At 35.2% G+C, this 24552-nt stretch overlaps 3 protein-coding genes and 1 pseudogene across 3 annotated transcripts; all 4 read left to right on the plus strand.

Annotated features, from left to right (window-relative positions):
• Window positions 1–1349: 1349 nt before the first annotated feature.
• Window positions 1350–4165, plus strand: LOC147298008 (3-hydroxyacyl-CoA dehydrogenase family protein). Its single transcript, XM_086228743.1, has 4 exons — window positions 1350–1624; window positions 3016–3237; window positions 3397–3509; window positions 3674–4165. The coding sequence occupies exons 1-4, from the start codon at window positions 1439–1441 to the stop codon at window positions 4041–4043; spliced, it is 891 nt and encodes a 296-aa protein (XP_086084869.1). The 5' UTR covers window positions 1350–1438; the 3' UTR covers window positions 4044–4165.
• A 6156-nt stretch (window positions 4166–10321) lies between these two features.
• On the plus strand, window positions 10322–13545 carry LOC147298009 (protein DETOXIFICATION 18-like). Its single transcript, XM_086249769.1, has 8 exons — window positions 10322–10429; window positions 10540–10859; window positions 11479–12023; window positions 12275–12361; window positions 12456–12512; window positions 12617–12855; window positions 12960–13078; window positions 13263–13545. Exons 2-8 carry the CDS (start codon window positions 10584–10586, stop codon window positions 13377–13379), a joined length of 1440 nt encoding a protein of 479 aa, XP_086105895.1. The 5' UTR covers window positions 10322–10429; window positions 10540–10583; the 3' UTR covers window positions 13380–13545.
• A 3903-nt stretch (window positions 13546–17448) lies between these two features.
• LOC147298010 (protein DETOXIFICATION 18-like) lies at window positions 17449–20361 on the plus strand. Its single transcript, XM_086229143.1, has 7 exons — window positions 17449–17764; window positions 18239–18780; window positions 19224–19310; window positions 19396–19452; window positions 19551–19789; window positions 19903–20021; window positions 20230–20361. Exons 1-7 carry the CDS (start codon window positions 17468–17470, stop codon window positions 20359–20361), a joined length of 1473 nt encoding a protein of 490 aa, XP_086085269.1. The 5' UTR covers window positions 17449–17467.
• A 1096-nt stretch (window positions 20362–21457) lies between these two features.
• On the plus strand, window positions 21458–24209 carry LOC147298011 (protein DETOXIFICATION 18-like; annotated as a pseudogene).
• The last annotated feature ends 343 nt before the right edge of the window (window positions 24210–24552 follow it).

A 24552-nucleotide genomic window follows, 5' to 3' on the forward strand; every position in this document is an offset into this window, starting at 1 on the left:
AAAGTCATTATGTTATTTTGGCAGGTTACAATTTCTTTTTTGCTTTAGTGCTTATAACTTTTGGTAATCCTTCATGATTAAGCCTCACAAACTCACAAGGTGACAAGGATTCATCCTTAAATTGTTGACATACATTTCCCACGATACAGAACATTACTGATAGCTAATTGATGGCCCTTAATTAACTGTCAGCTTTAAACCTTTAAGTCTGTCGTTGACAAACACCCAAAGTAATGGTTTGGGTCCTTTGGGAAAAAGATACTACACTTTTCTTTTCCTTTTTTTTTTTTTGCCAGAAAAGCCATAGTAAAGTTTAAATATTGAATGGCTTTACTATTGAGTATCAACTTCACTAGCCATAGTAAACCTTTCTTTTCTAATTTTTTTATTAATTTATTATTTTTGGCCAGGGGTTGAGTGATCTATTTCCCTTTCTTTGATCGATGAGCTAGGATGAAGTTGGGGTTTGAGTAATCAACTTTGAGTATCACTTGTACTTATCATTAATTATATGAGTTTATAATGTAGTCCATCATCTCCATGTAATTAGTGATGAGTACAAAATTGAGTACCCAAGCATTTTTCTTTACTAATTGAAAAAACGCACGTAATAGCTTTTGCAAAAATCAAAGCGAGCAAATTATCAAATGTCAAAGAAAGGGTGCTGCTCATCTAACATTTTCAACACTAGCCAAAACTTATTGCATTCAACAATTATATTTAATATAATGAATCAGCAGTATTTACAAATTTAACCTAATAGTAATAAAACATGAGGAATGCTAATTGCATTCCCTCTTCTTTTGTCCATTACACAGTGTAATTAAATTATCGAAATTATTCATTTTCTAGATTATCTTTTTAATATTATATATATAAAAAATTAATCAAACTGAAAATTGCTTAGTCATATGACTATTCTCAAATAAATAAATAATAAATCTAACTGTTATTAAAATTGTCTCTTTATTCGATAATTGTTAGATGACTACACGATTTCTAATTTGGTTAAATATTTGCAGAGGTGATTCGGTTTTGATCATGAGACTATACTGTTGAATGAACATGAGGAAAGTATAAGCATAAAAAGACAAAGAAACTAACATTCCTCATTAAACAATATCCCACACATATAGCTCAAATTTGTCCATTATTTGAGGGACTTTGGTCAAAACATTTTCAGCATCTATTTGTCAAGAATGATTCGGGCCCTCCCCTCTTAAGCCTGGCTCAAATGATTCTAAGAGCGCGACGGACTTGGCCCGGCCCAATTGAAAGCCCAAAATTTCGGACTTGAGATCGGGCTGACCCAACATTAAGCAATCCTTTAGCTACCGCCAAAGGAAGATACCACCACGGACTTACCCAGCGCGTGAGGCACCCAAAGGCCATCCACTTCTCCCTGGCGAATCCATATTGACAGCTCGCGGTGGCGTTAATGGCGGAGATCAAGACCATTGGAGTGGTGGGCAGCGGCCAAATGGGCTCTGGAATCGCCCAACTCGCCGCCATGCATGGGTTCGACGCTTGGCTCCTAGACACCGACCCGGAGGCTCTCTCCAGAGCCACCAAGTCCATCTCCAGCTCCATCCAGCGTCTAGTTTCCAAAGGGCAACTTAGTCAGGTTTGAATTAAACTTTCTTCGTCTTTCACTTTCTGTTTGGTTACCTTTTGTATGTCTGTTGGCTTTACCTTTTGTTAAAAGTATGTATGTGCGTAGTTCAAGTTTTCGGAAGAACCCCCGATGTTTTTTCGTGGAGCGCAGAATTTGCCTTAATCTAGAGAGTATATACAATCTATGTCACTGGCAAGAGCATGATTGAGGGCTTATACTGTAGTCTGTAACTCTTCAATTGGTTATTGGCTCTACCCCCAGCCCCCAGAAATTTATAAGATAGAAGAAAAAGGGAGGACCAAGAAATGAAAAAGATACAGAATTTTGGTACTTGTTTGAGTTTGATTGGTTATATATATTCATCTGAGCTTCTGGTTGGTTCGTTGTTTGCCCTTTTCCAATTGAACTTTTTGAACATTTCTGCGTCAAAGTCTCATGCTTTATCCTTTTTCAATAAAATTAAAGTTCATAACATGTTCCATTTGTTGTTCCTCTTAATTGATCGTTGGCTTTTCTCATTTCCCAGTTGAAGATTAGTCTATTTGTTTTATGTAAATTTGTAGAATACCCATCTCACTTGTTCAGGGTTTTAACAATAGCATAGAATACATGTGTTTGAATGAGCTTCTTAGCAGTAGAATTCAAGCTGTTTCTAAGATTTGGTTTTATAACAGCCTTAGTGAGGTATTGTTGAAGAACAACATAGTTACAATCAATGCTACTTTCATCACATGTATAGAATGAAATGGAACCATACACATGTTCACATACAGACACACAAGGGGAGAGAGCTTTGTGGTCCAGTTGTGGAGAACTTTTTTATTTGCTACGTTTGTCCTAATGACTCTTGAGTAATCGTGCTTCATGGGCTAGTATCAGACACCAGTTGGTTGATTCTGTTATTTTGAATTGCAATCTTTATTATATACTTGAATTATAAAGGTTACGTAACCAATAACCATATACCTTAAATTTTGGCTTGGGCCAACTCATCAAGTTGTTTCTTCATGTAATATGACAGTGTTGGCAGTTGGAACCATGGTGAGAACTTGTTAGAATGTGTATGCATATATACTATAATAGTACAATTTTAAGCTGAATGGACTTCTGATAAGGAATTACATTTGAGAGCTTTACAGTGATAATGGTTTCCTTGAAAACTAATACCATCTTTCCATTTTTGACGCTGCATGGTGAGCTCTTGGCATACTGTTAATTTGAAATAAAAAACTACTAATGAGAAAAAATTTGGAACAAACAAAGAAACATTTCCTCTATCTTTCAAAGTTTGTCATGTGTGACTCACTTGCAAAAATTTTTCCCTCCTGGTTGGTGGATTCATGCAAGTAAGCTGTTCAATTCTTGATGTTTTGACAAATCATTCCATTTCCTTTTAACAGGCTGTAGGTAAAGATGCTTTGGGACGTCTATGGTATACCTCAAATTTGAAAAAGCTTTCTTCAGCAGATGTTGTTATTGAAGCTATTGTGGAATCTGAAGCTGTGAAGAAAACGTTATTTCTTGAACTAGATAAGATCACAAAAAGTTCGGCCATACTGGCATCTAATACAAGTTCCATACCCATTACTCGTCTAGCGTCAGCAACTAGCAGACCACACCAGGTTATGCTCGTAATATGCTTCTTCTTTTTTCCTGAGATTATGCTTATGATGTTTGTCATAGATTATCCTTTGGTTTAAAATTGTCTTGAGTTGATTCACTTTCTAGCAAAACCTGTGATTTCAGAAATCTGATTGTCAAATTAATATTGTAATCTGCAGGTCATTGGCATGCATTTTATGAATCCTCCTCCTATAATGAAACTTGTTGAGATTGTGCGAGGGGCAGACACATCAGATGAGACATTTAATGCCACGAAAGCCTTGGCAGAGAGGTCATTGACTTGGATACCTTGAATTGCATAGAGAAGGAGAATTTTCCTTCTGTTCCCCTAGCAGTTTTCCCTTCCCATTTGTGATAAAGCTACATTTCCCACCCATACACCCAAATAAATTTTCTCCCTGGCATCTTTTTAACTGCTGACCGTTGAATTTGCAGGTTTGGCAAGATAGTAATATGCTCTCGGGATTACGCTGGCTTTGTTGTAAACAGGATCCTAATGCCTATGATAAATGAAGCATTTTATGCACTCTATACAGGTGTGGCAACAAAGGAAGACATTGATACAGGAATGAAGCTGGGAACAAATCATCCAATGGGCCCTTTAGAGCTTGCAGATTTCATTGGATTGGATGTCTGCTTATCAATTATGAAAGTTCTTCATACTGGCCTTGGAGACAATAAATATGCTCCCTGCCCCATTCTTGTACAGTATGTTGATGCAGGTCGCCTTGGAAGAAAACGAGGTATTGGGGTATACGACTACCGTCGAGTTCCTGAATCAGTAAAACCTTCACCTAAACTTTGAAGTCCTGGCGTTTCCAGAATAGCTGCCTGCCTTTGTATATGGAGTACATTGCGGTTCACTTGAAATAATTGTGCAGCAAATTTCTGCAGCTAAGCAGGTTATCATAATGTTGATTATGATCTTGGGCACATTGAAATTGAAGTGGCATTTCAATCTTATCCTGCCAAACATAATGCAAAATGATGTTTGAAGGTTCCAAATTCTATTCAATGGGGACTCAATGATAGGTATCTTACAAAATTAATAGGAGAGGGGAAGAGGCCTCAGATTTTTTCCATCCCAAATTAAAAACAGGGGATCTTGATAGAAACTTGCTTTGATAGGTCTGTACACTGGTTGTGGCTTGTTTCCAATCAAAACATCAACCACCTTCCCTTTTCATCGCCCGGATTATTACCTTATCCCCTTTTTTTTTTTTCTTGTTTAAATTGTTTTTATGGTCGAGGCAGTGGTTGGTCATAATGTGAAGTGCAAGTGCAAAAGTAGCAATGCTAGGTAAAACGCATTTTAACTAGACAATTCACTGTGAAGTGGTAAATCAGACAATGTATTGTTCTTACAAGTTTCTTTAAACACTCTTTTGATTTGGGTTGGAAGCATTTTTCACCATCCATACGTTTAAAATCACAAAAGAATCAGTTACCATTTGGCTTAGGAAACCAATAGCATGGTTGTAGTCTTGTAGATAGGGCAGTGAAAATCACAACCCAATTGATCAATCACCTCCAAATACTTTATTTCCTCAAGCAGATTCACATGGCTCCCTCACCTTTACCCAAAAGCGGGGGAGCAAAAAGGGACCAATAGTCAAACCACATTATGAAAAGAAAACACTAAAAGTCTGCATTATTTGTTTGCCAAACATCATCCTAGGGTCTGCCTAAGGCCGCTCTAGAGAGTGCAGGAAATGACACTATAATTAGGTCATATAATAATAATTGTTTCTTTCATTCTAGGAATGAAATTCATACTCACTCTTTACTTAAAAGACTGTAAAGTGTCTTGATCATTCTATTGTAGAAAATTATAAATGCATTATCTATCTAATGTAAAATGTATTTGCTTTTACTGCTTGACAGCTCAGGAATCTTTAGTGTAAGAAAAAGATATCAAGAAAGAACAGTTCCTCTTCTTCATCATGCAGGCTTTACCATGACCCACAAAGGAGAGCCTAGTGAGAGATTTTAGCTTCATTGCTGATCATGGCCATTGGCCATCCCCACAGACCCTACTCCCACTCCAACTCTGGCATTATTAGGCAGGCATCTTCTTTATTGATAGCGATTGAAGTGGAATCCAATGGGTATTTATTTACTTATTATTATTATTTTTTTTTTAAAAAGCCCAACAACATTAATTATTAGACACAAAGAAGATAGAAAGGGGAAAGCAATTCAAAGCTGAGGTACTTTTGCTACACACAAGATTTTCAGTACAATTTGAGAGCAGAGAAGGTGAAGGTAGCTAGCAATGAAGTTCTTGTTCCAGTGCCCCTGCTGCTCTTGTTTCTGCTTCATGAAGCCCAAGAAGGGAAAAGCAAAGGTGCAGGCAGCAGCCAAGGTAGCAGCCAAGGAAGATAAGGTTGAAACCAAGGAAGCAGCCAAGGAAGAGAAGAAAGAATGATATCAATGCAGCTACCTACCCACCTCCATATTAGTACCAGATAATGCATATCACATGAAAGCATGTACTTTGATTGTTGACCCTTCTTTCTTTCTCTTCTTCTTGTTGATCCTATTAGTATGTACAACCAATTGTATGTAGCATTTTCAACCACTATGCTAATAAACGTTTGAGTGAGTGTGTCTACTTTTCAAATGCTTGCTACATTTGGATCATAAACAAGTGCCATATATACAATTTTTTACCTAATTAAGTTCCCCATAATGCAAGTGAATCCACTCATTTCCTAACTACATCGTTTAATGGGTCATAGCTAGATCTGTCTGTGTCACAAGATTTCCTTATATAATGATCTCGTGAAGGACCCTTTATGGTTTGCAGGATGTAGCTTATACTCTATATTTAGTGCATTCGATGATATATGTTGCCTGGATAATCTGGCATATGTTTTGAGCTAAATTTTCTTCAATTATATTACAGATCTGAAGGCTTAAGACAAAAACTCCAAATGGATTATCCGATCTACTTCAAAATTATGTTTAGAGAGTATAAATTTCACAAGTAATGTACATATCCTGCCCACTTATAAAATATGTACCACAAGAAATCTGTTCTTGCTAGCCTTACATGATGCAAGAGCAAATATGTGTGAGTGTGTACATTTGAGTGTAATGTATGCTTTGTTTTTTTTTTTTTTAATTATCTTGGAAGAGATTGAGTTCTCCACAGATCTTAATCCTAAATTACTTTTCACCTTTCCGTATCACTTGGACCACTTGGACTAGTTGGGATAACGCAAGGGCTTGTAATGTGTGTTTTTTTGGGTTTCATGTATCCTCCTTAGTAGAGGTAGGCGGCACAAGCATAGTTAATTGAATTTGGAGTAGATTTGCAACAAGGTGTTGGTGAATGCATTCAATATGGCTGGTGCAATCACTCACTGGACATGGATTAGCATTCATGCATTGTTGACTGGCTGGTAATAATAGGTGGCAGGCTTTGGCCTTGTTTGCATCAACTCATTTTGTGCAGTTTCAACTTGTATCACACATAGAGTTAAAAAATTAGACAGTTCGGATCGTAAGTCTTGATGCTTTTGTGATTTTTCTTATTTTTATTTCTTGGCTAATTGATAATGGTTGTAAGAGGAGATTTATTCCCAACAATTTGTTGCCACTTGCCAGCAGATGCAAAAAAAATTCATTTATTTGCTTTGATATTCTGCATATTCCACAATTATGTAAATTAGTAACTAAATTCAAAGTTTCACACAGTATCTGCTTTACAATCTTCTTCGATCTGCACGGTCGATCATTATCTGGGTTTGAGATTGAGTGATATCTTAGATATATAGAATGGTCAGATTGAATACTCAAAGAAAGATATACCTCAGCTCTTAGTCAGATTTCTATATATTTTTAAAGGGAAAATATAAAGTGTGGTGTAATAATTTATGTAGTAAGTTAAAAGGTACATGCATGTGATATTAGTGGATTTTTTACTTTATTGAATCTTTTACAATATCACAAAACCTTTTGGACCGTAAAAAGAGACAGATTTAGGTTACATGCAGTGTCATATCATAAGTCAATAATTCATCAGTACTATATTCATGTGGTCTCACTGGTGTTGGTAGACTCCATCCAATTCTGTGTCGCTGGGCATAGACCACTTACAAGGAAAAAAGAAAGAAAACAGAGGCAGCAATGACACAAACAAAACCTAAGCCCTATGTTTCTGACCATAATGAATGCATTGTGGCTGAGAGGCCACAAATATTTACTTGTCAATTAATTTTTAATCTTCAATAAAAACTAATATGGATTTTTCACAAAAGATGGATTATGAGATGATCAATCAGGTGAGATTTTCAGTTTCCTGCATGAAAATTTCCATTTATCAATAAATTTCTTACTCTTGAAGAAATCCACGTATATTCTTGATATGCATGATATATATATATATATAAGTGTTCTAGAGCTAACCAGTTAGCAAGATAATTCGATGCTAACTATTATTTTGAGCCCACTATACAATGTAATTTCATGATCTGGACCGTTTATTTTTTAGGCTCTCATTCAAAAATCATCCTTAAAAAAAAGTAATAAAATCAGAAATCATTTAGCCAACTATTAGTAAGCTAATTGTGCTCATGTAAATGGACGAACACAAATTTTTCAATAAAAGATGAAATGATTGTAATGATAATCAAATGGCTAAATGATTTCGGATTTGGTTGATTTTTTGCAAGGTTAATCTTTGAATGGAGACCTAAAATATGAACGGTTTGGATTATGAGATAACATTGTGTACTGAGCCCAAAATAGTGGTTAGTATTATATTATCTTACTAACTAGTTAACTCTAGAGCATTTTTGTATATATATATATATTTTATGTTTATATAAAAAGGGTGTTAGTTTTAGTTCTCACAGGTATCCCTCCATAAATTTCAAGATTGGCATTGACTATTTTGTATGGTTGATTGTAGGGATAGATCCATGAATTAGAATTTGGGGGGCTAAAAACAACCTCGAAGATATGAGGAAATTTCATTAATAAACATAAAAGATGCGCCTAATCAGGAAGGACATAGTGAGTCTTATCCCTCAAAATGCATATTTATACAAAAACATAGACGAGAAAAAAAAATACGACGAAAGAAAACAATGAAACATGCAATGCAAATACAAGATAAGTCTATGAAAATTGAACCATGCGCTTCTTCACAATATAGAAATTCTTAATTACTAAATATGTATCTATATTATTGATAATATATTATAAACATGACATGTAAGAATATTCTACAAAACAAAATCACACAATAGCTACCTATTTTTCTAGCATTAATATGCAACTACAATTTAATATTGAAATTTAGAGATTACTTGGTTTTCAAACTTGCACTTTCAATAATTGAGATTGAGCTTAAAAGCGATCACATGCACATCAACAAATTAAACGAGTTTTCCTTGAGTTTCTGAACAATTTGGATAATTAAATATTAATTCTCATTTAATTTTACAAACATTTAAGAGTAAATTAGAAATACCACAATTATTACATAAAAATTGAATCCCTAAATCTTTAAATCCCTAATTAAATAGCTAAATCCCTAAATGGCTACAAAAAATAAAATATAAGAGCTTAAATAGATATATTAGTAATTAGTATAATAGTATTACTGTTGGGCTTAATTTATAACATATCTTCTATCCCTAAATTATACATTTTAGTCATTATTTTTAGTATTTTAATTGTTGGTTTGATTATTTAGTTAATTATTGATTTTTACTAGTTTTTGTTTTATTTCATAGATTTTATTAGATTTTATTTCATTTTAAGTTTTAACTAAATTAGGGTGTGCTTTACTTTATTTGTTGTTGAGATTTTATTTTATTTTATTTTGATGTGTGTTCTTTTATTTTGTAGAATTAATTGTGGCCCAAAAAGAAACAAAGAATAAAAAAGGCCAAGAAAGGAAGCCCAAGCTGCATGCATGCCTCTCCAAGACTCCAACTCTCTCCAGTTCACTAGCCCACGTTGTTGAACAAAGCCAAGTTAGCCAACAACAAATTGATTAATCAAAGCAAATAGAGAGGGTTAGGCCTTTGCAGCCTAAATCTAATTCCCAAACTCATTTTTTGGGTATAGAATGAGTATAGTCCAGCTACAATGGATTGAAATATAATTTTTATAATTTTTTGAGACCCAAAAGCTATTCTTAATTTTGGGTTAATGATTTTATCAAATCAAATTAAATGGCTGGTCTATCAACAAATAAAAATTATTAAATAACTGGCCTACCAACAAATAAATAAGTTAAATATTAATATTATCATATTTTGACCTCAACACTATTGTGTTAATGATTCTCAAAATTTAGGGCCTGTTTGGTATTCTATTTAAAAAATATTTTTTGTTTTCAAAAACAAAAAAACAAGTTTTAGTCAAGAAAACGTGTTTGGTAGACCATTTTTAAAAACAATTTTTAGAAAAAAATTCAAAAACATGTCTCTTTTTAAAAATGATAAAATATTGTTTTTCTAAATTTTTTTTTATACTTCCTTTTTTCTTAGATGTCATCATTTTTTAAATTTCATACCAAACACATTTTTAAATTTTAAAAATTAATTTTGAAAACTCACATTTAAAAAAAAAAAAATCTTAATTTTTGAAAAAAAAAATTTGAATAGAATACCAAACAGGCCTTTATATTTTTCTATTTTTATATTTTTTAATACTTAAAATTGATTAAAATTGATTTGAATATTAGATATTTGAAAACCACCCTTGTAGAAGGGTCTTAGAGGAAACGAAAGGGAAGGGGGTGGGGACAAACTATTGTTTTTGGTCGAATAAAATGCTGGGGCCGCATCCAGGGAATCGAAGAGTGGGGACAAACTGACAAAGGAACTTTTTTTTTTTTTTTCTTCTGTCATTGGTGGGCTAGCTGGGCTATTAGCAGGTGTGTATATATATATATATATATATATATTTTTTTTTTTATAAAGATAGGGGGTGCTTTAGCCCTCCTAGCCCACAACGTGGTTCGGTTGATTGGTTGTTGTAGTTTATCTCTGGTGGAAAGTAAATTTTTGTTCCAACTTTAAAGTAATATAAAAAAGAATCAAAATCAAAAGGAAACAGAGAGGAAACACCAAAGAATCAAAACAAAATGTGCATATATTAAACCACTAAGATTTAAGACCATAAATCCCAGCCGGCAAAAGTCTCAGTTTCTGCCTTTCCTCTTGAAGGGTACATATATTTCTTCTAATTTAAGCCCTCAACTTGCCAAAAAATCTTCAATGCTTTGATAACTTTTCTCTCTCTCTCTCTCTCTCTCTCTCCTCCTTCCTCTTGTCTAGACTCGAACACAGGTGGAAGCAAGGAGGGAGTACAAGCACTAGAGATGTTATCAAACACAGGTTCAGATGGTAACACTACAACAGCCACCCCCTTATTGGAGGCAGGTGGTCAAGAAGGGAATAGGTGGTGGAAGAAAGTGTTGGACTTGGAGGAGGCCAAGAAACAGGTGTTGTTTTCATTGCCAATGATTCTTACCAATGTTTTCTATTACATGATCCCTTTGGTGTCAGTCATGTTTGCTGGACACCTTGGTGAGCTTGAGCTTGCTGGTGCAACCCTTGCCAATTCATGGGCCACCGTCACCGGCTTTGCTTTCATGGTAAGGTAACTCTCTCACGACTCACTCACTCTTGTCATGCATGTCATCCCTGCCGGCCTGTCCATTATGATAAATGTTTGTTCAAGCTTTTGAGATTAAGTTATGCTAGTAGGAAAAGTACTAATGGAACAGTGTTGGAGTACTATTCCTAGTACTAATCATATATAGGGATGTTGGTCATTACGCATTAGCTAGGCTCGAGCAGGTAAAGGGTTCAAGGATTTAGGGGTATTGGTTTTCCAAAAATGATTTATGTGCCCTTTTCAGTTGGCCCTTTTTTAACTTGTTTTTTTCTTTTGGTTGTCCAAGATAGTAACTACATTTCTTCTGTGAGAAAGAATGGAAGCCATTTTAATTTGTGTTATTCAAGTTGCATGTGTGGAAAACCGTATACAAGAATTGTGTATCTAGCAAGCAGTCTATCCAGTGCAGGAAATGATCACCAATCTGAAGTTGGACTAACATTTACCTTGTCTTTATATTTTGATATTCTAATAGCTAGAAATTCTGAAATAGATGTTCAAAGTTCTTGTACTTGTATCCCATATGACATAAAATTTAATAAGATCACAGGCCTTTTCTTTTAATTGTTTTCCTTGTCTATTATTTCTTGGTTCAGATTGGGTTAAGTGGAGCTCTTGAGACACTGTGTGGGCAAGGATTTGGTGCAAACTCATACAGAATGTTGGGGATTTATCTACAAGCTGCTTCCATCATATCCGTCCTCTTCTCTATCATCATATCTATAATCTGGTTCTATACAGAGCCCATACTTATCTTAATCCACCAAGATCCTCAAATTGCAAAATCTGCTGCTCTTTATATGAAGTTTCTGATTCCATCAGTGTTTGCATATGGCTTCCTGCATAACATCCTGAGATTTTTTCAGACACAATCTGTTGTCATGCCATTGATCTTCTTCTCGGGGATCCCTCTGGTTCTTCATATTGGCATTGCATATGGTTTGGTACATTGGACAGCTCTTGGTTTCAAGGGAGCTCCACTAGCAGCTTCGATTTCATTATGGATATCGATCCTTATGCTGGCCTTGTACATTATTTGTGGAAAGAAGTTCGAGCATACATGGAAAGGATTTTCATTTGAGTCATTCCATTATGTCCTTACTGACTTGAAACTTGCCCTCCCTTCTGCAGCAATGGTATGGTAAGTGTCCTTAGATTTTTTCATTACTTTTTTCTGTATGTTAGTGTTTAAAGCCCCACTAGAGGCATATAGCCTCATTCAGCTATATACAAATTACAAAGGCTATAAAAGTACTACAAATTCTCTGTCAAGTTCGATTACAAGAAAGACTAATTTCAATTTTCAAGATTAGTTCAGTAATCTAAATTTGTTAAGTTCACAACCCTCAATTAATTTGTAGTACTAAACACTTCGCATTTTAATCTTTCCAGTTTGGAGTACTGGGCTTTTGAGATTCTGGTGTTGATGGCAGGACTGATGCCAAAAGCTGAAGAAACCACTTCACTAATTGCAATTTGGTAAGCTCCCAATATATTTTCCCTTTCTTCTTTTCTGCTCTAAACATGTTATTTCTACCAGACTCAAGTAGCCTTCTTTTAATTACATCTTCAGTGTGAACACAGAAGCAGTTTGTTACATGATTACATATGGCCTCAGTGCTGCTGCAAGGTTGGTAGAACAATAATTCCCAGGTTGTTCTTATCCCTTCAAGTTTTTTCAATTTCTTCATTCTGTTTCATGCCATTGAATCAAAAGATTACTTATTGTGGCAGCACAAGGGTGGCAAATGAATTGGGAGCAGGCAATCCGGACCGAGCTAAGAAAGCAATGGCTGTGACTCTCAAGCTCTCTGTGTTTCTTGCTTTGGTTGTTATTGTGGCTCTAGCAGTTGGTCACAATATCTGGGCTGGCTTCTTCAGTAGCAGCCAAACAATAATACAGGCATTTGCTTCCATGACACCATTTCTTGCCATTTCAATATTTGCTGATTCTGTGCAAGGTGTCCTATCAGGTTGAGATCATCCATTTCTTCTATCTGCTGTTTTGCAATTTGAACTCTGTTTTCATTTCCTGCTTTTTCTTTGGTGTCTATAAAAGTGAGTTTTGGTATTTCAGGTGTGGCCAGAGGATGTGGGTGGCAGCACTTGGTTGTGTATGTAAACTTGGGCACATTCTATGTGGTCGGTATGACAATTGCAAGTCTTCTTGGGTTTAAGTTGAAACTATATGCCAAGGTGAGAAAACGTTGTGGCTGTTTAGCACACACAAATACACATAATGCATATTAATTCTAAACTCACCAATTCCTTACCTGCATAGAAAAGTGAAGAACAAGCATTTATAGTTAGTAAGTTGATTTTATTTTGTTTATGATATCTATTCCAATTCACATTTTGTGCTTAATTTATTTTCGTGCAGGGCTTGTGGATTGGTTTGATCTGTGGACTTTCATGTCAAACTGGGATACTTTTGTTGATTACTATGCGAATAAAATGGAGTCAATTGGTTTTATACAGTAATGGAGTTTCGGTCTAAATGAAGGTCAGGCAGAAATAAGACCTCTTGGGCAAAGCATTTGACCGGTTTATGGAATTTTGTTGTCTTGGCAATGCATGCATTTCTTAGTAGAAGATAGGTGACTTCAATAAATGATATCCATGTAGTATTATGTATGTCAAAATAAAAAGATATATTTTGTTAACCACTTTTGTAGCTTCAATTGTGAGAGATAAATTTCTGGGCACATTTTGAGGTCCAACACTTTCTAAAATCCACTACAAGGATGATTTACGGAACAGTTGATGCAGCCATTGAGGCTAATACCCCCACACAAGTTCTACGATAGGATTGTGTGTGGGTGCTTGCTCAACCACTAAATTGGAGGCATTATTTGATTTCTCCATTTATTTCATCGGGACAATCATTCAATTTATTTAACGAAAATAGCACATTACGTGGGAGTGAGGAATCTTGAAGACTTTTTTTTAAAGTGGTTTAGTTTCGTTGTCAAAATACTCTCAATCGTGCTAGTCATATACTATTTTCATGACCCAAATTAACAAAATAAAAAATGTGTACTTGGATTGCAACTATTTAAGAAACTACATGCGCGTTATGAACCTATGACCGACAAAAACAAAAGGAAACTACATGGCTTGAGATTCGGCCTTTGGCTAGGTTGGGCTCAAATTGAAAATGCCAAGTCCTAACTACGAAAATTCTAAAAGGATCCCATTGCTTGCTGTCCAAACCCCACGTGAGAAGTTTTAGAAATCAACAACAAACAATGGGGTCTTTTTAAAATGATCAAATGATACTTTTGGTCTCTATATTTTTATGAAATTTTCACTTTGGTCATGTTTTTTTAATTTTGGCAATTTTAGTCCTATACTTTCAATATGATAGCAATTAAATCCAAAACAATAACTCTATTTAAATTGTTGATGAAAAATCTGACGATGCTTATGTAAGTCTCTACTTGCCATTGAACATAATACATTTTCAAAAGTAAATTAAGATGTTCGAAATGCCACTCACGTGGTTCCATGTCTGATTTTTGTTAAATAATTTAAACAATGTTAATAATTTAAATTTAATTGCAATTGTATTGAAAGTATATAACTAAAATTGTCAAAATTTAAAGAATAAGATCAAAGTAAAAATTTTGTAAATATACAGAACCAAAAGTATTGTTTGGCCATTTAAAATTTCTGGTCCTAACGGATCATTTCAATCCATCCATAAAATTGGATCAGTAAGCCCATGGCCCTAAAAAAAAAAGGTTAGATAAGATCAGATGGGCTGATAAGACTTGCATCATGTTGTACATGTATAGTAGGTAGTCTTCGATCGCGGTGCAATATCAGCCACTAGTGGAGAATAACTTGCCTACCCCTGTAATAGGGTAGATTTGTGTAACGGTAGTGAGAGAAAGAGAATAGAAGAAGAGGAGAAAGAGAGAGAGAGAGAGAGGGACAGAGAGAGAAAGAGGGAGAGGGATACCAGCTGTCCAGCTGGTATCCCGGTTTCAGGTAAATCCTTCTCCCAGTAGTGATATGTTTGGTGGGCCTCGTGGATGTCACTATATGTCTATAACAGTTGGGTAGTCAACTAGTCCCCATTTCTTATAATTATATGCTACTCGTAGAGAATGTATGTGTGATTATTTTTGTTTGTAATGCCTTTATTACAGAGGGTCCATTAGGTCCTGTTAGGTACATATGGGTCCTTTGCAATAAAAAGCATAAAATAAAGGCATAAGAAACACATGTAATGGACTGTTCGAGAGGTTGAACTACCCTCCAAAACTGCCTTAATCAGTAATGCAATTTAATTGATGAAAATATTTTTTATTTACATTTTATATTATAGATCTTAGAACAAATTTACACATGCAACATGAAACATGCGTGTGTTGAAGGCAGCAAAACTTGTGTGAAGATACTTCTTGATAGTTAATAATACAGTTTATCGATTAGTTATTGATTTAGTAATAATTTTCTTTACAATATTGGAGATATGATTAGTTATTGATTTAGTAATAATTTTCTTTACAATATTGGAGATATATCATATATAGAAAATGAGTAACATTCTCTTGTTAAATAATTGATAATAAAATAAACACTAAAATCTCTGCTATATAACCATTTTTTCATCGTTAAATGTTGACGGGTTAGTCTTATTCTTATGGAGTTTTTTCAACATTTTTTTATAAGTTTTTTTCGTTGGTATAATTTTATTTCATAAATAGAATAAAAAAATAGAACAGAAAGATTGGGTGTGCATAGCAAACTGCAGGAAAAAACTAACCTATCTCAAACATACACACTTTATTTGTTTATTTTATTTTATTTTTTATTAAATATATCTCTCTTAAAAGAGTTACTTACACTTACAGTCCTTGAGGTTTATTGTTTTTTTATATATACCATTGGGGTTTCAATAATTACATATACATCCCATGAGGTTTCAAAACTGTTGTATATAACCCCCCATATGAGATGAAAATAATGAGAAATTATGTAAAAAAACATGCTAAGGGGTGAAATGGCCTAATAAAATTACTCAAGGTGTAACGTCTAACCTCAATACAAATATTTTCTTTTTTATTTATTTATTTTTTTCTCTTGTAGGGGGTTATATGAAATAATTTTGAAACCTCAGGGGGTGTATGTGTAATTTTTGAAACCTCAGGAGTATATGTGAAAAGACGATAAACTTCGGGAGGTGTAAGTGTAATTAACTCCTCTTAAAAATATAAACATTATTAATATATTAAAAATTGGGATATGACATCCTGTATCTGAGTTGTTTTATCGTCTTCTCGGACGATTTGTTGCTTGTGGCTACCGGTCGTAGCTTTTTCTTTTTGTTGTCGCGATTCTCATTATTTCTTCTTCACGTGAAGGTTGTTGAAGGTTGTCAGACTCAGCTAACTACAAATATTTTGGCGTTTACATTATTTTCTTCAAATAAATGTGTAGCTACATTTCTAATAAAATTGTGAACCATTTATATAAACGGGTTTACCTTTTTTTTATTTTTTTATTTTTATTTTTATTTTTGTCGAAATAACACTTCATAGAAGTCTGAAACAACAAAGCAGAACAACTGAAAAAACTAACAGAAAACATAAAGCCGAAATCCAAACTTAGATGAGTGCAGCATATTGCTCAAGTATTTATGAGCACACTGCACACGCATTGAAAAGAAAGAGCTAAAGCTGTTGGAGTGATTACTCGGAATGGCAGGAGGGATATGGAAATGAACCAATGAACCAAGACTTTTTCAAAGTCCATTTAATGCAGAGTTGGAAAAGCTAGCCACTGCATTTGTGTTGGGCTGTAGACTTTGCCAAACAAGATCAGACTAGCTAGGCTGGACCAATTAATTAACCAAAATCATATGCGAGGGAGTCTAATTAAATTGACTCTATCAACAAAATGGGGAAATGAACAAAATCCCAAATGAGAAATTTGGCCTTGAATCATATATAATATGTATATATATGTATCAGCCTTAATTAATTTGATTTGCTGAGTGCTATTATTTGTGAGTGCCTGCAGAAGTTGGACACGTGAATTGGATTGCAAGTCCTGCTACTTCATTTCTGACATTATCCTGAATTGGATTATTATGATTATGTGTATGACACCTGTAGTAGTTCAGCTGTTGTGCTATAATATTTTATCTTCCACCGTTCCATGTGATAAAAGTAAAGAAAAAAAATAGAAAGCAAACACCAATGATCGAATCAAACAGAATATATGAGGATTAGTTAATCTCTCAATCTGCCAGAAAATCTTCAAATGCCACAAAATACACACATTGTAACATCTCTGTCTACATTGTCTTAATTTTCTTAGATAACTCTCTCTCTCTAATCCCACTCCTTCCTGTTGTTTAGATTAGAGTTTGATCTCTAACTTCTATTAATATGCCACTATATATGCACCGCGTACATCTTATGTGTTACCATCATTATAGCCATCTTGGTAAGAAACAACATTTAGGAAAAATATAATTTAGAAGCAGAGAAAAAGAAGGAGAAGAAGGAGAAGAAAAAGAAGGAGAAGAAAAAGAAGGAGAAGGAATAGGAGAAGAGAAAGAAGAAGATAGAAATGTTCGCAAACACAGGATCAGACTGGAATACCACTAGTACTAATACTACAGTACCCTTATTAGAGGCAAGGGGTCATGGAGAAGAAGGAACAAAACCAAGGTGGTGGAAGAAAATGTTAGACATGGAGGAGGCCAAGAAGCAGGTGTTGTTTTCATTGCCAATGATTCTTACCAATGTTTTTTATTACATGATCACTTTGGTCTCAGTCATGTTTGCTGGCCACCTTGGAAAGCTTGAGCTTGCTGGTGCAGCCCTTGCCAATTCATGGGCCACTGTTACTGGCTTTGCTTTCATGGTCTCTCTCTCTCTCTCTCTCACTCTCACTCTATAATATCTCTGTCACTCCATTCTATGTTTCTTCTGACTCTTAATGCTAGTATTGGAGTACTATTTTCTATATCTCAGTTGTAATAAACATAGATAGGTATATTTTTGGTAATTATAGGCTTCAGCTGGTAGAGGGGGTTCAAGGATTTGGGGGGTTGATCTCAGCCTCTCAGGTATTGCATATTTTGGTGTTTGCTTTCTCACTTCCACTTAAGTATTTGGACTAGCCTATTGAAAAGTCATGTACAAGAATTATGTATCAGTCTATCCAGGGCAGGAAATTATCACCAATCTGAATTGGGATGAACATTTTACCTTGTCTGTATATATAATATTCCAAATTCTGACACAGATGTTTAAAGTTATTGTATCTGAGATCACATAAAATTGGTATGAGTGCAGGCCTTTCTTTTAACTGTTTTCTCGTCTGTTCTTGGTTTAGGTTGGGTTAAGCGGAGCTCTTGAGACTCTCTGTGGGCAAGGGTTTGGTGCAAAGTTATATAGAATGTTGGGGATTTATCTACAAGCCTCTTGCATCATATCCTTCGTATTCTGTTCCTTCATATCTATAATCTGGTGCTATACTGAGCCAATACTTATTTTACTCCATCAAGATCCTCAAATTTCCAACTCTGCTGCTATTTTCATGAAATTTTTGATTCCGGGATTATTTGCATATGGCTTGCTGCAAAACATCTTAAGATTTCTTCAGACACAATTCATTGTCCTGCCATTGTTCTACTCAATGATCCCCGCTGTTATTCATATCGGCATTGCATATGGTTTGGTACATTGGACAGCTCTTGGTTACAAGGGAGCTGCACTAGCAGCTTCAATTTCGTTATGGATATCTGTCCTTATGTTGGTCATGTATGTTGTTTGCTCTAAGAAGTTTGATCATACATGGGAAGGATTTTCATCAGAATCATTCCATTATATACTCACTGATTTGAAACTTGCCCTCCCCTCAGCACTAACGGTATGGTAAGTGTCACATTTTTCATTGCTTTTATCTTTATGCTTAATGTTTAAAGACTAACTAGTGGCACAGCCTCAATTGTTCTGCCAAAAGTTAGTTCAGAAAGGTTCATCAAAAAAGTTGGTTCAGAAATCTAAATTCAAAAGTTCATAATGATCAATGAAAGTTTTTTGGAAAAACCTTTTCAGCATCAGGTTTAAAACCATAATTAGGAAGATACCATAACCATCCTGGAAGGATATTGGAACCGAGTTCTGATCCAAATTAGCACTCAGACCTATTTGCTTCAAGAGATGAAGCCATGGACACATTACATCAATTAAGGGTTTAAACTTTTGAAGTATTAACTCAGATGCTGCACAATAACTTTAACATAGCAGCATTATTATCTATAAGAATATGAGATAGGACTTGCATTGTTAAACTCCACATTTTTTGATCTTACCAGTTTGGAAGAATGGGCTTTTGAGATTCTGGTGTTGCTGGGAGGATTGATGCCAAATTCGGAAGAAACCACTTCACTTATTGCAATGTGGTAAGCTTCAATATACCTTTTTCTTCTTCTCTAAACATTTTATTGCCAGTTGACTCAAGTATCCTTTGTTTAACTATGTCTTCAGTGTGAATACAGAAGCAATTGCATACATGATTATGTATGGCCTCAGTGCTGCTGCAAGGTTGGTAGAATAACAATTCCCAGGTTAAGTATTCCTTAAAGTTTTCCAAAATCTACATTTGTTTTGCACATTGAAACAAAAATTACTTCTTGTTGCAGTACAAGGGTGTCAAATGAATTGGGAGCCGGAAATCCTGACAAAGCTAAGAAAGCAATGGCTGTGACTCTAAAGCTCTCTGTGCTTCTTGCTTTCGTTATTGTTCTGGCTCTAGGGATTGGCCACAATGTCTGGGCTGGCTTGTTCAGTGAAAACAATACAATAATAAGGAAGTTTGCTTCTATGACACCATTGCTTGCAATTTCAATAACTGTGGATTCTGTGCAAGGTGTCTTATCAGGTTGAGATCATCCACTTTTCTAGTAGTAGTTCTATCTGCTATTTTTCATTTGAATTTTTTACATTTTCTTGCCTTTTTCGGGGTGTCAATGAAAGTGATTGTTGGTCTTTCAGGTGTGGCCAGAGGATGTGGTTGGCAACACTTGACTGTGTATGTAAACTTGGGCACATTCTATTTGATTGGCATGACAATTGCCACTCTTCTTGGATTTAAGTTCAAACTGTATGCCAAGGTGAGACAACCTTGTAGTTTTTATTTTATTTTTTATTTTTTTATAACAACCTTGTAGTTTTTTATTTACTCATACACACAGACACACACATCAACTACAAAATTTCCATTCCTTAACTGCATACATAAGTAGGAGAACAAGCAGCTAGTACGTTGGTTTGTTTTGTTCATTGCTTTCAATTCACATTTTGTGCTTTATTTTGTTTCAGGGCTTGTGGATTGGTTTAATCTGTGGTCTCTCATGTCAGGCTGGCACAATTCTGTTTATTACACTGCGCTCCAAATGGACTCTGTTGGATTCCTCTGAAAATGAAGAGGAAGAAAAACCAGTTTTGGTTTGAGTGAATGTGAGCAAATAGTAAGCATACACCTATAATACCACTTGGGAAAACTATGAGACTAGTTCATCATGCATTGTCTAGTAGAAGATGGGTGAGTGGAACAAATGAAACCTATGTGTTCTGTTAAAATAAAAGCTAAAAATATCTTATATTATGTCAACCAATTTTGCAGCTTCTGAGAGACAACTGTAAAGTTCTCTGTCTATAAATTTCCAGGCTATCTTAGGCCATTTAATCTATCCATGATATTGGGAGCAAAGTCACCGCACAGTTTGAGACCAAACACTTTGACTAAATCACACATCAGTCTTTGATTTGCTGAGTGTTGTTATTTGTGAGTGTCTGCAGAAGTTTGGAACATGAATTGGACTGCAAGTCCTGCTAGGCTGCTACTTAATTTCTGACAATATCCTGAAAGTACCGAATTTATACAAATACATGTCACTAAGAAAGATAAATAACATAATAATAAATTAATAATTAAGGAGCAAATCAAATTGTTAATGGAGGTGATCAAGGCATGACGGATGCAAGGGGTAATGTGAATGAACAATTATCTACGACACCATCCCACTTGATAAAAGAAAAGAATAAAAAAAAAAATAATTAGAAAGCAAACATCAAAGAATCAAACAATATATAAAATCATTAATCTCTCAATCTGCCAGAAAATATACATATTGTAACATCTCTGTCTAGAATGCCTTAATCTCTTTTTACCAATTGATGAGGAAATAGCCTGCGTACAGACTACAGACTGAGACAACTCGCTCAAATCTCACTCCATCCTCTCGTACGTTTAGAATAGTGTTTGATGTGATCAACTAAAATTCCATTAATATGCCACTATATATCTACCACATCTTTTGTATCACCCTCAGTATAGCCGTCTTGGTAGGAAGCAACATACAAGAAAAACATAAGAAGCAGAAAAAAGGAGGACAAGGACAAGGAGAAAGAGAAGGAGAAGAAGATAGAAATATTAGCAAATACAGGATCAGAATGGAATACTACTGTTACTGCTATTACTACTACACCCTAATTAGAGTCGAGAGGTGATGGAGAAGAAGGAACAAAACTAAGGTTGTGGAAGAAAATGTTGGACATGGAAGAAGCCAAGAAACATGTGTTGTTTTCATTGCCAATGATTCTTACTAATGTTTTCTATTACATGATCAGTTATGTTTGCTGGCCACCTTGGTGAGCTTGAGCTTGCTGGTGCAACCCTTGCCAATTCATGGGCCACTGTTACTGGCTTTGCTTTCATGGTAACTCTCTCTATCACTCTAAAATGTCTCTTTCCATTATATTTGTTCCAACTCTAATACTAGGAGAACAGTATTGGGCTACTATTTTCTATATCAGTAGAAACAAACATATATAGGTATATTGGTCATTATTAGGCTTTAGCTGGTAAAGGGTCAAGCATTTGGGAGGTTGATCTCAGGTATTGCTTATTTTGGTTGTTTCCTTCTCACTTACTTTCCTATTAGTACTTGGACTAACCTATTGAAATGCTAGATACAAGAATGGGTGATTCTCGCATCCACACCTGGTCCGGAAAGAATCCTATACGGGAATCCATTATGCTTCTATATAATAAGCTTTTCATGCGTAAAAGATTCCCTATAAGATCCCGGATTCCCGTATAGCATGGTGTCCGGACAAGCTTCCTGTATAGGAATGGCATAAAGGATACCTGCATCAGTCTGTCTAGTGCAGCAAATTATTACCAATCTGAATTTGGATTAACATTTGCCTTGTCTGTATTTTTTAATATTCTAATTGCTTGGATAGATGTTTAAAGTTATTGTATCTGAGATCACATAAAATTGGTATGAGTGCAGGCATTTTCTTTTAATTGTTTTCTTGTCCATTCTTGGTTTAGGTTGGGTTAAGTGGAGCTCTTGAGACTCTCTGTGGGCAAGGGTTTGGTGCAAAGTTATATAGAATGTTGGGGATGTATCTACAAGCCTCTTGCATCATATCCTTCATATTCTGTTCCCTCATATCTATAATCTGGTGCTATACTGAGCCAATACTTATTTTACTCCATCAAGATCCTCAAATTTCAAAATCTGCTGCTCTTTTCATGAAATTTCTGATTCTGGGATTGTTTGCATCATGAGATTTCTTCAGACACAATCTGTTGCCAAGCCATTGATCTTCTTCTCAGGGATCTCTGTGGTTCTTCATATTGGCATTGCATATGGTTTGGTGCATTGGACTGCTCTTGGTTACAAGGGAGCTCCACTCACAGCTTCGATTTCTCTATGGATATCTGTCCTTATGCTGGTCATGTATGTTATTTTCTCAAAGAAGTTTGATCGTACATGGGTGGGATTTTCATCAGAAATTCAGAATCATTCCATTATGTACTCACTGATTTGAAACTTGCCCTCTCCTCAGAACTAATGGGATGGTAAATGTTAAATTTTTCATTGCTTTTATCTTTATGCTTAATGTTTAAAGCCTAACTAGTAACTAGTGGCACAGCCTCAATTGTTCTGTCAAAAGTTAGTCAGCAAGCCAAATTTCGAAAGTTCACAATGATAAATGAAGGATTTCTAGAAAACCTTTTCAGCATCAGGTTTAAGATTATATATAACTTAGAAAGATATCATAATCATCCTGAAAGTACTATTGATTGAAACCGAATTCTGATCCAAATTAGCTCTCTGACCTGATTGAATTCAAAGGGTCTAAACTTCTAAAGCATTAAGTCAGATGCTGCACAACAACTTTAACATAGCAGCATTATTTTCTATAGGAATATGATCAAGATAGGACTTGCATTGTGAAATTCCACATTTTTAATATTTCCAGTTTAAAGGAATGGGCTTATGAGATTCTGGTGTTGCTGGGAGGATTGATGCCAAATTCAGAAGAAACCACTTCACTAATTGCAATGTGGTATGTTTGAATGTACCTCTTCTGCTCTAATTCTGTTATTGCTGCCTGACTCAAGTAGCCTTTGCTTAATTATCCATTCTGTGTCAATACAGAAGCAATTGCATGTATGATTATGTATGGTCTCAGTGCTGCTGCAAGGTTGGTATAATAACAATTCCCAGGTTTGTGTATTCATTCAAGTTTTCCAAAATCTACATTCTGTTTTGCACATTGAAACAAAAAGTACTTATTGTGGCAGCACAAGGGTGTCAAATGAATTGGGAGCTGGCAATCCTAATAAAGCAAAGAAAGCAATGGCTGTGACTCTAAAGCTCTCTGTGCTTCTTGCATTTGCACTTGTTCTGGCTCTAGGGATTGGTCACAATGCCTGGGCTGGCTTGTTCAGTGACAAACATATAATAATAGAAAAATTTGCTTCTATGACGCCATTGCTCGCAGTTTCTATAACTGTAGATTTTGTGCAAGGTGTCTTATCAGGTTGAGATCATCCCACTTTTCTAAGTAGGGGTAGTTATACTTCTATTTGCTATTTCCCATTAAAAATTTGCTATCTTTCAGGTGTGGCCAGAGAATGTGGTTGGCAACACTTGACCGTGTATGTAAACTTGGGCACATTCTATTTGATTGGTATGACAATTGCCACTCTTCTTGGATTAATGGATTTAAGTTGAAGCCATATGCCAAGGTGAGACAACCTTGTAGTTTTTGATTGATATACTCATACACACAGGCACACATACCATATATAAAATTACCAAACCAACTCCTTAATTTACTGCATAGATAATTAAGTTGGAGAGCAAGCAGCTAGTATGTTGATTTTGTTTTGTTCATTGCTTTCAATTCACATTTTGTGCATTTTTTTGTTTCAGGGCTTGTGGATTGGTTTAATATGTGGCCTCTCTTGTCAAGCTGGCACAATTCTGTTTAAGTGAATGTCTAAGTGAAGGTCTAAGTGAATGTCAGGAGAAAATAATAAAGCATATACCAATAATACCACTTGGGCAAACTATGATACTAGTTCATGTATTGCCTAGTAGAAGATAGGTGAATGAGAACAAACAAAATCCATGTATAATGTTAAAAATAAAAACTAAAAGGATCCTAATATTATGTTAACCAATTTTGCAGCTTCTGAGAGACAACTGCAAAGTTCTCAGTCCATCAATTTCAAGGCTATCTTTGGGAGCAAATTCAATGCACAGTATGAGACACAACACTTGGGCTAAAAGCCACTAAAATGGTCCATGCTTATCCTTTGATGAACCCCCTGAGGCA

The sequence above is a fragment of the Dryas octopetala genome, chromosome 1 (assembly GCF_963921425.1).
Source record: "Dryas octopetala chromosome 1, drDryOcto1.1, whole genome shotgun sequence".
NCBI lineage: Eukaryota > Viridiplantae > Streptophyta > Magnoliopsida > Rosales > Rosaceae > Dryas > Dryas octopetala.